The sequence below is a fragment of the Neoarthrinium moseri genome (genome assembly GCF_022829205.1).
Source record: "Neoarthrinium moseri strain CBS 164.80 chromosome Unknown scaffold51_Wmoseri_CBS_16480, whole genome shotgun sequence".
Taxonomy (NCBI): Eukaryota; Fungi; Ascomycota; class Sordariomycetes; order Amphisphaeriales; family Apiosporaceae; genus Neoarthrinium; species Neoarthrinium moseri.
Genome location: NW_026055165.1, coordinates 12,127 through 27,855, shown reverse-complemented (window position 1 = coordinate 27,855; position 15,729 = coordinate 12,127). Strand labels below are relative to the sequence as shown.

The 15,729-nt window shown below is 50.0% G+C and overlaps 4 protein-coding genes across 4 annotated transcripts; 2 read left to right on the top strand and 2 right to left on the bottom strand.

The window, feature by feature from the left end:
- Positions 1–597: 597 nt before the first annotated feature.
- On the top strand, positions 598–3,003 carry JN550_010203 (uncharacterized protein; the record flags this gene model as incomplete). The annotated part of the gene is made up of 4 exons (XM_049308431.1): positions 598–1,533; positions 1,598–1,985; positions 2,139–2,184; positions 2,250–3,003. The coding sequence occupies 4 exons, from the start codon at positions 598–600 to the stop codon at positions 3,001–3,003; spliced, it is 2,124 nt and encodes a 707-aa protein (XP_049167777.1).
- An 847-nt stretch (positions 3,004–3,850) lies between these two features.
- Positions 3,851–5,900, top strand: JN550_010202 (uncharacterized protein; the record flags this gene model as incomplete). Its single annotated transcript, XM_049308430.1, has 6 exons — positions 3,851–4,175; positions 4,229–4,399; positions 4,455–4,997; positions 5,051–5,262; positions 5,315–5,449; positions 5,511–5,900. 6 exons carry the CDS (start codon positions 3,851–3,853, stop codon positions 5,898–5,900), a joined length of 1,776 nt encoding a protein of 591 aa, XP_049167776.1.
- Positions 5,901–5,940: 40 nt separating this feature from the next.
- JN550_010201 (uncharacterized protein) lies at positions 5,941–8,414 on the bottom strand (the record flags this gene model as incomplete). Its single annotated transcript, XM_049308429.1, has 3 exons — positions 5,941–7,937; positions 7,994–8,245; positions 8,306–8,414. 3 exons carry the CDS (start codon positions 8,412–8,414, stop codon positions 5,941–5,943), a joined length of 2,358 nt encoding a protein of 785 aa, XP_049167775.1.
- Positions 8,415–8,932: 518 nt separating this feature from the next.
- JN550_010200 (uncharacterized protein) lies at positions 8,933–12,895 on the bottom strand (the record flags this gene model as incomplete). The annotated part of the gene is made up of 6 exons (XM_049308428.1): positions 8,933–10,339; positions 10,747–10,814; positions 11,443–11,917; positions 11,981–12,115; positions 12,167–12,552; positions 12,610–12,895. 6 exons carry the CDS (start codon positions 12,893–12,895, stop codon positions 8,933–8,935), a joined length of 2,757 nt encoding a protein of 918 aa, XP_049167774.1.
- Positions 12,896–15,729: the final 2,834 nt, after the last annotated feature.

Below are 15,729 nucleotides of genomic sequence, written 5' to 3'. Positions count from 1 at the left end.
AGATATCTGATCTTTGCCTATTCTCTGCTTATGGCGAAGTGATCATGTTCCGTGCCGTTGCGCTTGACCGTTCGCTCAGGGGTGAACCATTCATGGAGTACTTAATTTATGTAGTCTTCTCGTCTATGTTGGCATGCCAGAGACCGTTATACTGTTCCACTTTACAGTGGATCTTATTAGGTGTCTAGTCCTCGACCTAGGTACCAGCAACCCATATTCGTTAGAAAGGAAACAGACCCGCACCATGAGTGTAATCATATTACTGATGTGCACGAACCGAGCGGGTGATATATCGAATGGAACCCGAGTTAGGCTAACAGACTTTGGTATGTAATATTTGCGCCGCGCAACGCGAATTCATTGATCCTAGGTCCTGAGTCTCTGAGAAGGCATGTGGCCATTCCTCTGTCAATGATCCCGGGTGGATTCTGCATAGAAGGATGCGTCCGTGTGGCGTAAAACTTGTGCCAAGGCATCCATCTCAATACACGAAACGAGTTAGTCTCCCACAACACACTTGTCAGCATCGTTACAACTGTGCCAGGACTGCGGTCCAGAGTGACCACTCCCGTCACATATTTGTGACTGCGACTCGCGATGGACACACTATGCGTCAATTGTCAACATGTTGGGCACAGTATCGCGCAATGCCCAGCCCCGCTCGGCAAGAGCATACAAGGCAAGACCGGCGCCCAGGATGACCAATCCGTGTCGGAGGAATATCTCCAAAGTCTTGCAAACCCGCGCGATGAGCTTTGCCAGCGATGCGCAGAGATAGATATCATAAACTGGCTGAACGAAGATGTTGAGGATGAGATGGCGCCGGACGGCGAGGCCACCAATAGGCGTGGCTTGGAGAATAGGCAGGCAAACATGAAGCTATGGCGGGATCTCGGGCCTCTCAAGTCATTAGCCTTGAGAACGTCGTGCCCGTTATGCCGCATGATATACCGCGTTTTCCCCGTCCCCGCCGAGGACGAAAGTCTGGAGGCGAGCTACTTCTTGCGGCCCGTTCGGGCTTACAATCGCCATGGGCAGAGCCTGCCTCCGGGCCCGCAAGCGGAGGAGCTCGGCAGGACCGCGGCGCTCTACGTGTCGGTGGAGAGCCGCCACGGCAGCGTCGCCGGCGTGGCGCACTTCTTTGGCGATCCCAAGGCCCTGCTGGTCTCGCAGAGCGAGAAGACGTTCGGCCTCTCGAACCGCAACCCCGCACCCAACCACCCGGCCTGCTCGGTGCGGTACCGGGGCAGCCTGTGCGACCTGGATCTCCTGCGAACGTGGCTCCGTGTGTGCGAGACAGAGCATGGTGAGCTCTGCCATGTGGAGTGGTCTGAGAAGCTCTTGATTTGCAAGGTCATCGACGTGGAGGAGAGGAAGGTCGTCCCGTGTCCTCAGGACTGCCGTTATACAGCCTTGAGCTACGTATGGGGCGCCGTTGAGGTGAAAACCGGGGCACTGGAAGGGCGATACCTCCCGCAGACCATTGAAGATGCCATAACTGTGACGAAGAGGCTAGGCGTGCGGTACTTATGGGTGAGTCCATCTATCCTATGCTACGCGCAGATCGAGTGATCGAATACTAATCGTACATATCTAGGTTGATGCATTATGCATTGACCAGCGGCCAAGTCCTGAAAAGATGGAACAGCTTCGCATGATGGACCTCATCTACTCTTGTGCCGTGTTCATTCTGGCCGCGGTGGATGGCGGAGACGGGGACTGGGGCCTACCGGGCGTGAGCACTAAACGTGCGCACCGAGAGCGCCAAGGGCGTGAAGTCGTAGCAGGAGCCGAGCTACTATCCACACTCCCATCCCTCGCCCACGAAATCCCAAACACGAAGTGGAATACGCGCGCATGGACTATGCAGGAGAATCTGCTTGGGAACCGGAAGCTTTACTTCTCCCGCAGCCAGGTCATGTGGTTTTGCAATTCCGGGGTGTCTTATGAGAGCATGGATGATGCTACCAACATGAACAAGTTCAGTAAGTGATACCGTGGGTCCTGGTACTCTCTACGGGTAATTCGGATCCCAAAATGTATCATGGCTTCACCGATACAGATCGGCTGGATGGACTCTGAGATAATGCTCCCATGACACAAAGCCATCACAAGTATGCTAACGAGCGACGAAATAGTGCACATACCGGACAACGCTTACGATGTTGACCCTAAGAGGCTCCGGTAAGTAAGAGAAGAGTAAACTCCTAGACATACAGTTGCGGACTGACATAGACCTCACCCTCTAGCAAACTGTACAATGAGCACCCTGAGCTGCGAAGGAAATATGCGGACGAGCAGTTCACCAGGCTAGTCGACATGTACACGCCACGCCAAATGACGAACGATTCCGATTCTCTCAATGCTTGCCTGGGCATTCTGTCCTTGCTGGAACGTGCAGTCCTGCCAACTGGATTCGTCTACGGCCTCCCCCTGAAGGAATTCCCACAGTCTCTGAGGTGGATTCATACGAACAAGAGCGTCAGCCACGAGAGCCTGATGGCTCGTCGGAGACCCAACCATCCGTCCTGGAGTTTCGTTGGATGGGAGGGCATGGCGGTGTACACGAATCCTTTGATTCTTACGCAAGGAGAATACCACGACGAGAGTGTGGACGCCGTAGTGAGCTACTGCGACATTGACGGCCAGTGCCTGTTACTCGATGGCTTCCGCTTCAAGCTCGAGGTGCGCAAGCAGCCGTTTGACGATGCTTATATCCCTGGAACGGACGTATACCTTGGACAACTCCAAGAGGGTGTGGCTAGCCACAAAATGACGCTACCACCTGGCGTGTTTGACTTCCTGTTGATAGAGAGGTTTCGGTTTCGTTATGGTCCCGACCGTCCCATCAGGCATACGCTTTATCTGCTCATGCTGGAGGCGCAAGATAACGGCAGCTTCCGACGGAAGACTATGGTGAGGCTATACGTGGAGCCTGGAACGGAGTCCCAAACCGAGTACATAGATCTGACCAGAACCCGTGAGAAGGTTAACCTCACATGATTTCATAAAGGAGATATAGTCAACGGGCTTTGACTAGTTATACACGATATGTCTCTGATGACCCCAAACTTGCGCGAAGCCGACAAGGCTAGCAGATAGGCGGGGTGTGGTCTCTTATCATCACTATCATGACACTGGAAATGAGGTCTATCTCTCCACGGGACGCTTGCTTCTGGATCGAGTTAGGTAGATGATATGGTAGGAGTCCAGGACAGGCTTCGATCCTATATTACGGGGGATATATCGATGGTTTTAAGGTTCGTCCACCTGACAGTCATGCTTTCAACAGTATTGGGCGGAAAGGCGTGCGGGAATCGTAAAGCAGTGATGAAGCGTATCATTGACATTCAACCACTGTCACATCACGGTATCATGGAATGCACATGAGCACCAAACTTTATCGCGGAAGAGCGAGTGACATTACACAAATCACACTTGGCTTCAGAATTTGGATGCAGAAGACTGCGGACGGAGCTCAAGGCGATGCTCCCTTGTTTCGGAATTCGGAATGTGGCAGCACCGAGTGTACATTCAAGCGGGGCTATTCCCCAACACAACCTATGCTACTACACGTCACAAGCATCGCCTCAGATCTAGCCGACTCTGTGTCGGAGATCGTCCCACAAGTGGTAGGCATGCCAAGACATAATATACTCCCTGCACTTCCGAGTATAATCGCGTGCGATGGCGCCAGGGCTAGAAGCATCTCATGTTTAAGCCCCTGGTGACATTGATGAGCGGGGCATACCTGCTGGATCTGGGTTTAAAACAACCATCAGCCAATACTGTCCCCGGCAAGTGCGTGGATTGTTGATCGTTATGACGCGTCCTCTGACCCTTTGCCAATATGAAGATCGCTTCCTGGATGCTACTGCTTTTCGGTGCGGTCTTGGCGTCACCGCAGAAGCCGAACATCCTGATAATCCTTACGGACGACCAGGATCTCCACATGAACAGTATGGACTATATGCCCTTGGTCAAGGTGGGTGGCGTCATGAACAAGATACCATATGTTCGATATGCTGATGAATCCCAGAAATACATCACTGACGAAGGGGTCACTCTTCAAAATCACTATTGTACCGTCGCTGTTTGCTGTCCGTCTCGAGCGACCTTATGGACAGGACATGCTGCGCATAATACCAACGTCACCGACGTGATACCCCCTTACGGTCAGCATCTAGAGTTCTCTTCGTTCTTGACCACAGCCTCATATATGATATAGGCGGTTGGCCAAAGGTAGTTCAAGGGGGTTGGAACGATAATTATCTTCCGGTCTGGTTGCAAAAGGCTGGATATAACACTTACTACACCGGCAAACTTTGGAACTACCTCCACACAGACAATTACAATCGCCCGCCGATCAACGGTTTCAATGGGTCAGAGATTCTGATAGGTACCCTACTACGTTTCACGCCGAATTACGCATAACTGCTTACGTTATTGCTCAGACCCGTGGACTTACCAATACTATGAGCCGCATTTGACTAGAAATGGTAGACCGCCACAGAGCTACTCCGGCCAGTATTCAACCGATTTAATCAAACAAAAGGCTTTAGGCTTTTTAGAAGAAGCTGTATCCCACCAGGCCCCGTGGTTTCTCACCGCTGCACCTATTGGACCTCACGCTGAAATTGTTGTCAATCGTCGTGATCATTCGATCGATACAACGTTTCCCCAAGCAGCGCAACGCCATGCGCATCTGTTCAATGACTACAAGATCCCTCGGGACTCCTCTTTCAACGCCAAGACTCTAGGGGCAGTCAGCTGGATCAAGTCTCTCCAGGAACTCAATGATACCGTCATCGGCTACAACGACGAATTCCAAAGGGCCAGACTCAGAGCTCTACAAGCAGTTGACGAACTAGTAGAGGCACTTGTACAGAAACTGGATGACGAAGGTGTACTGAACAATACTTATATCTTCTACACGACGGACAATGGGTTTCATATCAGCCAGCATAGAATGGTTCCCGGAAAATCATGTGGCTACGGTATGCTGAGCAGTCGCATTACGTACTACTGAGTGTGCTAATCATGACTACAGAGACTGATATTCACATCCCCTTAGTTGTGCGAGGGCCTGGAATCGAAAAGAGTGTGACTCTTGATGCTGTCACTAGCCATATTGATATTGCGCCCACGATCTTGTCACTAGTAGGCACGCCGAAGCAGTTAGATGGCAAAGTGATACCGCTCACAGGGCCTACTTCTCATAATTTCACGTCTGAGCATGCCGCTGTCGAGTTTTGGGGATATGTAAGACCTTGCCCTTCATAACGAATGCCAATCATTACTCACAGTCTCTTAGGGGGATACCGAAGGCGACTTTGCAACCGGGAAACAATTGAATAACACGTACAAGGGACTCAGACTAACCGGCCAGGGATACAGCCTGTATTATAGTGTTTGGTGCACCAATGAAGTTGAGTACTACGATATCAAAGTACGTTCACGTGGAACTCTAATCAAGGCGGCAAAGTTGGCTCATGCTAACCAACTCTAAGCAAGATCCAGGACAGATGAATAATCTAGCATCACCGGCATCTAACCAGTCTGACTACATACTGTTCAATCGCCCGTTATCACAGGTTATACCCCGCCTTAACGCTCTGTTGATGGTGTTGAAAACTTGCAAAGGTGTATCATGTACACAGCCGTGGAATGAGTTGTTTCCAGGCAAAACAGTTACGAACTTGGAAGGCGCATTGGACGCCTCTTATGATCATTTCTTCAAGTCGCAACCATTAGTGACATATTCGGCCTGTGAAATGGGATATATACGGAGCGCGGAAGGAACCTCGAGGTGGAACGTCTATGACGGTACAAAGGAGAGCTCCGTAGATAGCGAGTGGCACCCTCTCCATTATGGCAATGACTGGTCTCTCTTCACGTAGTAGTTGAATATAACTAGGGATGACTACCTAGGATACAAGGCTATATGTGGAGCTGGGTCGTCGATTTGATGTCTCGCGATGAGGAGCCGACAGAGAAAGTGTAGATGCCGCTGGCAACCGCCCATTTCTCGGCTGACGTGTCCCAGTAACTTATATCGCGTCGCCTGATACTGAATGAAATATTTGCGGTCTGCCCTTCTTTGACCTGGACCTTGCTAAAGCCCCGCAAGATCTGGACAGGTTGTTGAGCCTCGGCAGGGAAGCCGACATACAACTGAACAATCTCGGCGCCATCCCTGGCTCCTGAGTTTAGAACCGATGTATTCACAACCAAGACCTCATCAAACATATCGGCATCACCTCCCAGTCCCAGTGACCCAGTTGGATATTTGGAGTTCAACGCAGTCTGGTTTGTTATAGTGACGGTAACATCTTTGCTGTATGCGAAGGACGTGTAGCTTAGACCGTGACCAAAGGGATAGCGAACAGAAGTATTGCTTTTATCGAAATATCTGTAATCGATATAGACTCCTTCTGTAAAATTGCATTGTAATGTCTCGCAGATAGGTATGTAGTCCGTCGCATTCTTGGCAATGGTGTATGTGAGTTTTCCGCTTGGATTGACATCGCCATATAGAACATCGACAATGGCGTTTCCGCTGTCCTGGCCGAGTAAAGCAGAATAGAGAACTGCGGTTATATTAGGATGCTCAATCCATGCATCGAGGATACGGGGACCAGCGACATTGGCCACGACGATAGTATTGTTGCAATTATCGGCAACAACGTTCACCATCGCATCCTGCCCAGGATTCGATAGCTCAGTGCGATCTGCGCCCTCTCCTGACCATGCGTTGATAAACACGAGGCAAACATCAGATAATGCGGCGTAAGTCTCGAAGGACGGGGTACCGCCTGTCCCAAATCCCCCTGGAAATGACGGGATTCCTCCAGCACCGCCACCACCTCCGGAAGATCCCACACTGATGCTCGCGTTGCTACCTGAGCCTGTACTCTGGCCTGGGATACCAATGGAGTACGGCGAGGTATAAGTGTTGTTGAAGATCCACAAAACAGAAGTATCATCAGCGATGATACGCGACAGCAGAGCCACATGCGGATCAACAACATAAGGAAATGAATCTTCACCAGAACCAGTGATACCAGCTAGATGGCCGGGATATATCTGGGCAGGCGACCCAGTAACCGAGAAGACCTGATTTGGGCCTGCCATGACCGGGCCAGCGTGGGCGCCGAAAACACCGATTGCCCGCGGCTTTCTGATTGGGAGGCCAATAGGAAGGCCGTTGCGAGTTCCGTCATTGTTATTCTTTAATAAGACGATCGCTTCCCTGGCCACTTGCTTAATAGTAGCAGAATGATTGCCTCGTACATTTCGGTACTCAGAACCCGATATCGTAGAGGGTTGCTTTCCATTGTCTAAGTTGGCGTAGTACCACCCAATCACAACGCGGGTCGCCATATCATCGAGTCGTGCTTGAGTCAAGGTTCCATTTGCAATGCCTCCCAGAATTATAGTCTCGCTCCAATATTGACTGGACCCGTAGTCTAGACCAGCATTGGCCGACCCGTAAGACGACTGTTGGGCGGCAACGTCGGGAAGGACCAAACCAGGGAACCCAAGCTTGGTCTTGAGGTAATCGTTAAGTAGTTTATCGTTCTCGCAAGCCACTTGTCCATTGACTCCATTCAGCGAGCACATCACCCCCATCATCCCGGATTTCACCGAATCCGCAAATGGCCAGAGGTACAGTTCCATTAGAGTTTTTTCGTCAACGTTTGAGGAATACCCGCCAACCTTGCGATTAGTTTCCTGTTCGTCAACAGCGAAATGCCGTCCAACTGTAACTACGCCGGCTGAGTTGAATCCAGTCACAGTCTTGGCTTCCATGATACCAGACAGGTACGGTTCGGGGGAGATGGACTCGGGTAATCTTCCAGACCAAGCGACCCGACCATTGGGGCTTTGTACGGGTCCATTGATTAAGTTGTACCCAGTACCGTAAAACTCTTCACCTGCGCGTTTGTGTTAGACTCCTTGGGCTCTGGCACTGTCACTGTTTTGGGTTTACCTAATGCAAGGTAATGAGCCTCGGCAAGATCTGGATTCCAGGTCATTCCAACCGCGGCAGCTGTGGAAAAGCCAGAGACATAGGCCTGGTTGTTTACACCATCGATGCCATCTTTGCCAGCATAACCAGCCCAGGAGATATTTCCGGCAGTGAAGCTATGGCCATTGATAATCTTAACTTTTTGTGCGTTTGTGAGCTTCCCGACGAAAGCTTTTGCTTTTTCGTATGCATTTGATGCAATGCCGAGATCAACTAAAATGCCATTTCAGCTTGAAGTTGTCATGAGCAACCATAGAAATTTCCGTAACATACCAATGCCACTTGCCAGTAAAGGCCGTTTGGGCAAAGTGGTGTTCGTTCCTACACAACTGGCAACGTTGGCAAGCGCCACAAGGGTGCAAATAGAACCAGTCGCCCGCATGTTTGGTATTCGAGAAAATGTCTGACAATGCCGAAGCGAGTCTCTCGTATCAAAGAATGTCGCTCTTGTCCGACTCATATACCAATCCCAGTCCCCAAGGCGCTGATCCACTGATATGAACCTAGACTAAGGGTTGTCATTTAGTGTCCTTAAAGGGGCAAGTACGGGATTGAGCTGTGGGGGCCACGCCGTGTTAGCCGTTCATAGAGCCCACATTCCGGCCGGATGTTACTCTGATGCTGCTGGCATACGCGGCAGAAAATGGTCAAAGCAACTGCCAAATTGAGATCACCAATAAGCTATCAAATGGATATCCTGTCATTCGGAAGAGTTTATATTGTGTACTTCCGCTTGTGGTATTTCTGTGATGCTTTGGGCCTGTATCTCTTTCCCAGGAAACCTCCTCTGCTGCTCTGTTCCCTAATATCGAGCCGAATAATACTTGGTCCTAAGGTAGGGAGCGGTGTGTGACCACTTGGGTGTGTCTCGAAAGGCGTCATATGTACAATCTTATGGTTCTACTCTATGAAATTCACCTCGTCTTTGACATCCACTGGTAGTCGACTCCACCGACTATCGTAAACTCTACCATCTTTGATAACGGCCAGCAAGTTCTTCTCTGGTTGGTCGAACACGGAGACATCATCCAAAGGATTAGCGCCCATCACAAGGAGATCAGCAGCATACCCTTCGCGGATCTGGCCCAAAAAGTCTTTCTGGCCAATCATCTCGGCTGGGTTCACAGTCGCAGCCTTCAATATCTCCGCATCGCTCAACGCTCGTCTTCGAATTTTAAACTCCCCGAGTTGCTCTGACGTCAAGGGTCCTAGGAGATCACTGCCGTAGCATATCTTGACACCGGCACGTGTCGCAGTCCTGAGGCTTTCTAGCCCTTTTTCTAACACCTCGACATTCTTGGCAGCATTACCAGGAGGCAGAAACCCCGCGTATTTGTTGTCTGCCATCGCAGCGTAGGTCACTAGCGTCGGCGTCAACCAAGCTCCCCTTTCTTTCATCAGCCGGGCTGTATCCTCATCGATGAAGTTTCCATGTTCGATCCCCCGCACGCCATTAGAAATTGCGTGTCGGATCGCTCTTGGTGTGTACGCATGAGCAGTCACATACGTGCCGTAACTTTCCGCCACCTCAACGATGGCCTGTATCTCAGCAGAAGTAAACTGAGTATTGGAAAGCTTGTCAGTGGGCGAAGCCACTCCGCCCCCAACCATGATTTTGATGAAATCAGCACCAGTGCGCAGCTGCTCACGCGCAGCGCGGATGCAGTCTGGCACGCCGTCACAGACCATTGACAGCCCGGCGCGTTCACCGCCACAACACGGTTGGGTGTGATCATGCGTACCACGGCGGTCGCCATGGCCACCGGTCTGCGACAAAGCGCGATTGGCGATGAAGAGACGTGGTCCGGGGAAGACAGAGTCCGCTATGGCCTCTTTGAGTGCCAGAGTAGCGCCGCCACAGTCGCGGAGAGTCGTGAACCCACGGCGCAGACTTTGACCTGCTACAAATGGCTGTCTTAGATGTGAGATCGTGGCATCGTCGCCCATGGAGCCATCGAGGGATGCGGATCCGGGGACGGCTGTGAGGTGAACGTGGGCATCGATGAGACCAGGGGAGAGGTATTTCCCGGAGGCGTTGATAGTCATGACGGTCTCACTATCACCAACGGCAGGTAGTTCATCGGCGCTACACACTGCTTCGATGGTGCCATTAGAGATCTTCACCGTGGTATCAGGGAGTATCTTGCCGGTAGACGCATCTATAACATTTGCGTGCGTGAAAATATAACTCTTGCGCGGCGGTAGCTTCCAAGGCTTGATGAGCCTCTCTGGAATTGTAGTTCTTGACCGCAATCCATTTGTGCCCATCGGACAGCCATGCGACGGACCACCGTTAAGCACGCCGGGCTTGATAGCAGTCATTGGATCTCAAAAGACAAGACGAGAGTATATTGCCCCTGCGCCAGGGTAGTAGAGGCCTCCTTCAGAAATACAATGTGCTGGGAATGCAGAATGGATGATGTTTCGTGGTTTCTTGATCGGTTTAACAGTGCGTTCAATTGGAACCTAGTTGTAGAGAGGTTGGTTTCGGACGACCCCGCTATCCGACGGTCCGATGCCCGCTTTCTAAAAGTCTATTGCAAGCCAGCTCTGCGTCACTCTCCCGGACTACCAAATATTTACTTATAAGTGGAAACAGAGCACCCATAAATGAACAAGTAAAAGCAACCTCTCCAGGGAGCAGGAGTTGGAAAATAAAGGACTGTTGGAAAAAAAACAGCTACTATTTAGTACTCAAACACATAATAACTCACCTCAATAATTGCTTCGGGACTCAGGTTGCGAAGGCGAAGTATAGCGAAGTCAAGGTCACCGGAGCGTTCTACGGGAGTCAAACGTTGCAGGTTCTTGCTAAGTACACCCAGGTTTGAGCACGGAGGATGTTTGGAGGGTACTTGTCTCTGTGGCGATGAACCGAAACGCGGTGGCCCCTCCACATACATTGGAGAAGGACAAGGTCGCTGAGCTGGCGACTCTGAATATGGTGGAAGCACACTTCGATGGTGTGCTCTAAAAGATGACGAGATGGCTGGTCGGGGCGCGCAGAATGTCACTCTTCAGATGCGCCGCAGGCAGAAAGCTGTCACTAAATGCAATGCACCCTGTTTTCCAACCTCGCGACTTGATGACTGTCAAGCTTGAGCCGGAACCGGTCCTAGAACGCTATGTGGAAGAAGGGAAGGGAGAAAATTCTTTTCTTTTTTTCTTTTTTTTTTTTTTTTTTTATATCTGGACACATATTTCCGCAGGCCCGTGACGTATCTTTTTCATATAAACACGATCTAAAAAATCCCTTTCAAGCCCATATTCAGGTAAAATATTGTACACAGCTTTAAAGGGGAAAATGATTCTGTCGGCAATGCTTGGTGGTGTGTAGACCATGAAATAGTGCATGCAGCGGCAAAATGAATGTGCGATTTCAAGCATCCCATCCGAGAGCATTTCCTTACTTGCTATGTCCTTGACGAATAGTTTTCGCTGGACCATGGACACGATCAAGAGAGCAGCGTAGTAATGGCACGAAGCCTGGAAAGCAACTGCATCATTGAACATGAAGATGGTTGGGCGGACCAGATTGCCGGTATTGCTGTTGACATATTCGAAAACTGGAGCAAACCCAGCAGGTACTGGTTTCTCGGAGACATTGCCGTGCTTGGGCCCCATCCAGGAATGTTTCCATGCGCGGAGGTTCTGGCTGATATCCCTCAGGGTAGTGAGAATGCGGGCCGACAACACTGAGTTTCCCCGGTTTGAATTCCCGGCGCAACTCTCATCTATCAGTGCTAATAGAGTTGAGATGTCAACTATATTGTCGAGGAGATGGTCCATCATGTCCTTGCGGGCGACGTCCAAAGACCAAGGTATATGTTTCCAAGCTTGTTCCGAAAGAATTGTTGAGCAGCGCCTCATGACAGAAAACCATACCTACTCAGTGCCATGTTAGTATGGTTTAGGGATTTTGGCACCATAGGTGAAGATACCACTTACCCAAAACATTCTTCCTTCCACATACACGTCATGTGCAACTCCCGCAACGCAAGTTACGGGTCCACGGTGGGCAAAGAGAGCAAGTGAACCCCGGACGTGGGCTTCCGCGTTCGGTGTGGTGCGACGAAGACGACCCTACAATGCAACATCATTAGGCGGATTCCACAAGACTTGACGAAGTCTTACCTCATATAGCAGACACGTTATTGTAACTACCAGGACTTCATCCGATTTGCTCGTAATCGGATCCATAATTGCCTTCTGGAGTTGCCCTAAAACAGAGGAGTATAATCCATCTGCAGCGTGAGTAAGTCTTGGGTCATCTAGTTCCTGTCCTGTGAATCTCGTAGCAGCTGCCAGGTATGCATTGTGTACGAAATCCGAACCCATTAACCCGGCACCAGTCCGCCAGGCGCGCCTCGGCTGGTTGTCATTGACCCAGTGGTGTTTCGCTTGTGGCACACTACGAAAAGGAGACATATAATCGACGAACCGATCAATGAGTGCCGCATGAATTGATGTACCTATAAATCTCTGACCTGTCGATGGTGCAGGTTGCTTGAGTTGCTGTACTATACATCACTTTTAGTCAGCATCGTATTCTTTTCAGTCCAGGCAGGTCGCATTACCTTTGCTCCGCATAGATTCATAGCGAGGATGTACCACAGAAGGCATACTAGATGGCTCAAGACCTTCCACAAGTCTTGTAATCGACCGCAGTGCTCTGCCGTATGTGGGACTGTCCTTCGTGTCATTTAGATGCTCCACCGCGCGTATCATTGCTTCTAAACGATTAACCTGGGACTCAAGGGCCGCAATACGGTTCCTTTGCCGCTCTCTAAAGTTGCGTTGCGATACTCTGATTTGTTCTCGCCGACGCTCCTGCCGCCTGCTGGAGCCCGGTGATAAGAGCATGTTGCGAACCCTGAATACCGGATATCGTCATGAGGATAGGAAGGGGGGAAGCGTTTGGAGTATGAATAGCCATCTCAGACACATATTAGTGCCTGGTATATATGTCCAAGTTGGAGTGTCTGATGCCAGAGTGGCGCTGAGAATTATTGATGCGCCACGCCTGATGCGCCACGCCTTTCCAACCCTTCCAAGCCGGGGTTCTCAGCCCCAAGCCTGCCTGAGTCGCGTTGTCTGTGTCAGTCAGCTTCCCGGTCCTGTCCCGGGCTTCCCGGAGATGTGGAGCAGCATACATGCAGTCCACAATTTCGATCGGCAAAGTCGAGAATGTAGCGGCACTGCATAACTATATTCTCATTGGTGGGTAAGGAATGCTTCTGCGCATTCCAGGGTCGCTGTGTCTCAAGTATGAAAATTAGAAACCGGCGATCTAGCATGTGACTGGCTCACATGCGCCTCTGCACATAGGTCACAGAATGCGCGTCGTTCAGTTTATTGAGCGAGACTAAATGTTAACATCACGCCATTTTTGCAGGATTAGCCAGGGCAGTAGGACAAGGGAAGAAAAACGAATGCGACGATCAGACCTCGTGCGTATGTTGGTTCGCTCGATCAAAAGCCCTGGCAGGTGACATGTCATTACTTTACCTAGGTATCAGTTGACGCGTATGTGACAGATAAGGGTACCTTGCAGTAATGTTAATAGCAGGATGTGGTAAGGTGCTGCCCAGCCGCTCCAACTAGCGGCATGTCCGACAACCGAAAACAAGCGAGTGCCACACAGGACACGAGAGTCACGTGAAACGGAGCGCGGTCGAAAGTGACGAAACATCTGGTTGAGCACCAGGGTCCCATCAACATCAGGGAAGGACACGATTGCATATATTTGAAAGATATTCCCTGGGTATTCACACACCTGTTACCGCAGTAGTTAATATGAGCATATATCCTACTCATAGTAAGGTCTATCAAGCCCTGGTGTCGAGAGCTCTTCTGAGAGTCAATGTCCCCATGAGGCAGGCCAGCGCCGCCGCCGCCGAAACGGCCAGTCGCCGTGTCAAAGTTGTGTAGACATTTTCAGTTGCTGCTTGTCAGGGTTGGCATAGTGGCGATCCGGACGCAACGACGACCCCCATTCCCTTCGGCGAGCCCGAACACATGAACGTAGGCAATGCTGGAGAGGAAATCATAGTTGCGATAAAGCTGCGTGGCTATGATGTCTTTCTTGCCCCAGACTCACCGCAGGATACTGTGAGATTTGTCCCATGTCCTAATCAGTTGTATTCTGCACATTCTGTCCAAGATTGCAGCCCATAGATGAGAGATGGTGAATCGGAGTGGTGCTCCTGGGCGCTATTCACCAAGTTACACAACCTCAGCCAACGTCGTTCTCCTCGTCAGTGTCGACGGATTAAACATACATTATACATGTGGTAATAATAGACGTATAATCCGACGGTCGGAAAACCGAAGAAGCGTGAAGTGAGGGCAAAGAGTATGATGCTTTGTTAAAATCTACGAAAACGGCGAGGAGAAAATAAATAGAACGCAAATTGCATAGCCACATATACAGCCACAGCTTGCTAAGCCTCAATTCTACATGTCATCTTACCAACCCGAGCTCCATGGTCAAGCAGCCTATGCGGCCGAAGCTCTGAACAGATATTTTGACACTTCTAGGGTTAAAGTAATAAGTGGGCTGCATGGTTAAAATAGTTAATCAATCAGCCGTTAAGTCCGAGGCATCATCATTTATAACCTTGCGATGCAGCAATATTTATAATTTTAACACAAAGTGTACTTTACTTGTGAACTTAAAAGAGCTTAAGGTCTTATAGCACATTGGTGTTTCTGTGGAAAGCCTCTCATTGTACTTATGTATCCTTGCCTAGAAATACTCTGGCTAATGTTCTTTAACATTTTGTTTTATGGCGTCGAAGTTCTGCTACCATTCGTCGCAAATATTTAGCTACGCGCACATGTAAGCGGTAAATGAACAATATTAGACGAGTTCTCATGTACGCTCATCCAGTTGCATAGACCTTCCCGCGTGATCGAAGTAAGCACTTATATATGGTAAAGTGGCTAACCCCTCATTAGTGCTATTAGACCTTTGCAAGATTCCAATATGCTCACATACTGTTGCAACTTCACACTCTTGATTAGAAAACCTCAAAAAGACAACGCCGCCTCGTAGAGACCAAAATTGGCCAGTGTGACTGACAACCAGGTAATCACAGAATTCGACCTTGCCCATCAAATGATTCTGCTGATCTATGAGGGGCATATTGGTGGATGCACGAATCAATCTTAGAGCAGCGATCCAATTTCACAGAGTTGGTGCTAGGAGTGACTCATTTCCAGGGTGGAGTTTATAATGCCGAGTATGTCCAGGCCAAAGTTTATCACCTTCAAATTTGGGGGTCGGTAATTTGAACTCTTCAGTGTGCTTGTGATGGCGGACTGCAGGTAGCTGTCAAAGCGGATGCTACCACTACTAACACCGACTGCACGCTCAGACCAGACACGCTGAACATATACCATAGTATGGCACGTTACTGGACAACGGTTAGGTATTACCGTGGTTGCAGGCCAAAGTTTGAACACCACTGTCACGTACCGATTGACAACCGCTATAAGGCATCTGGTTAGCGGGCGGCCCTGCCAGCTGGTCAATTTCGCGGACAATTTGCACAAAGTGCGCATAACATACCCTGTCCAACTAGCGCGGTACATAAACAGATGTTTAGACTTACCCCTAACACCACAGTAAGCAGCATCGTCGAACCTGACTGAGCTCCAGAAATAGCTTACAATGACGTGGTGGAGCAGGAAAA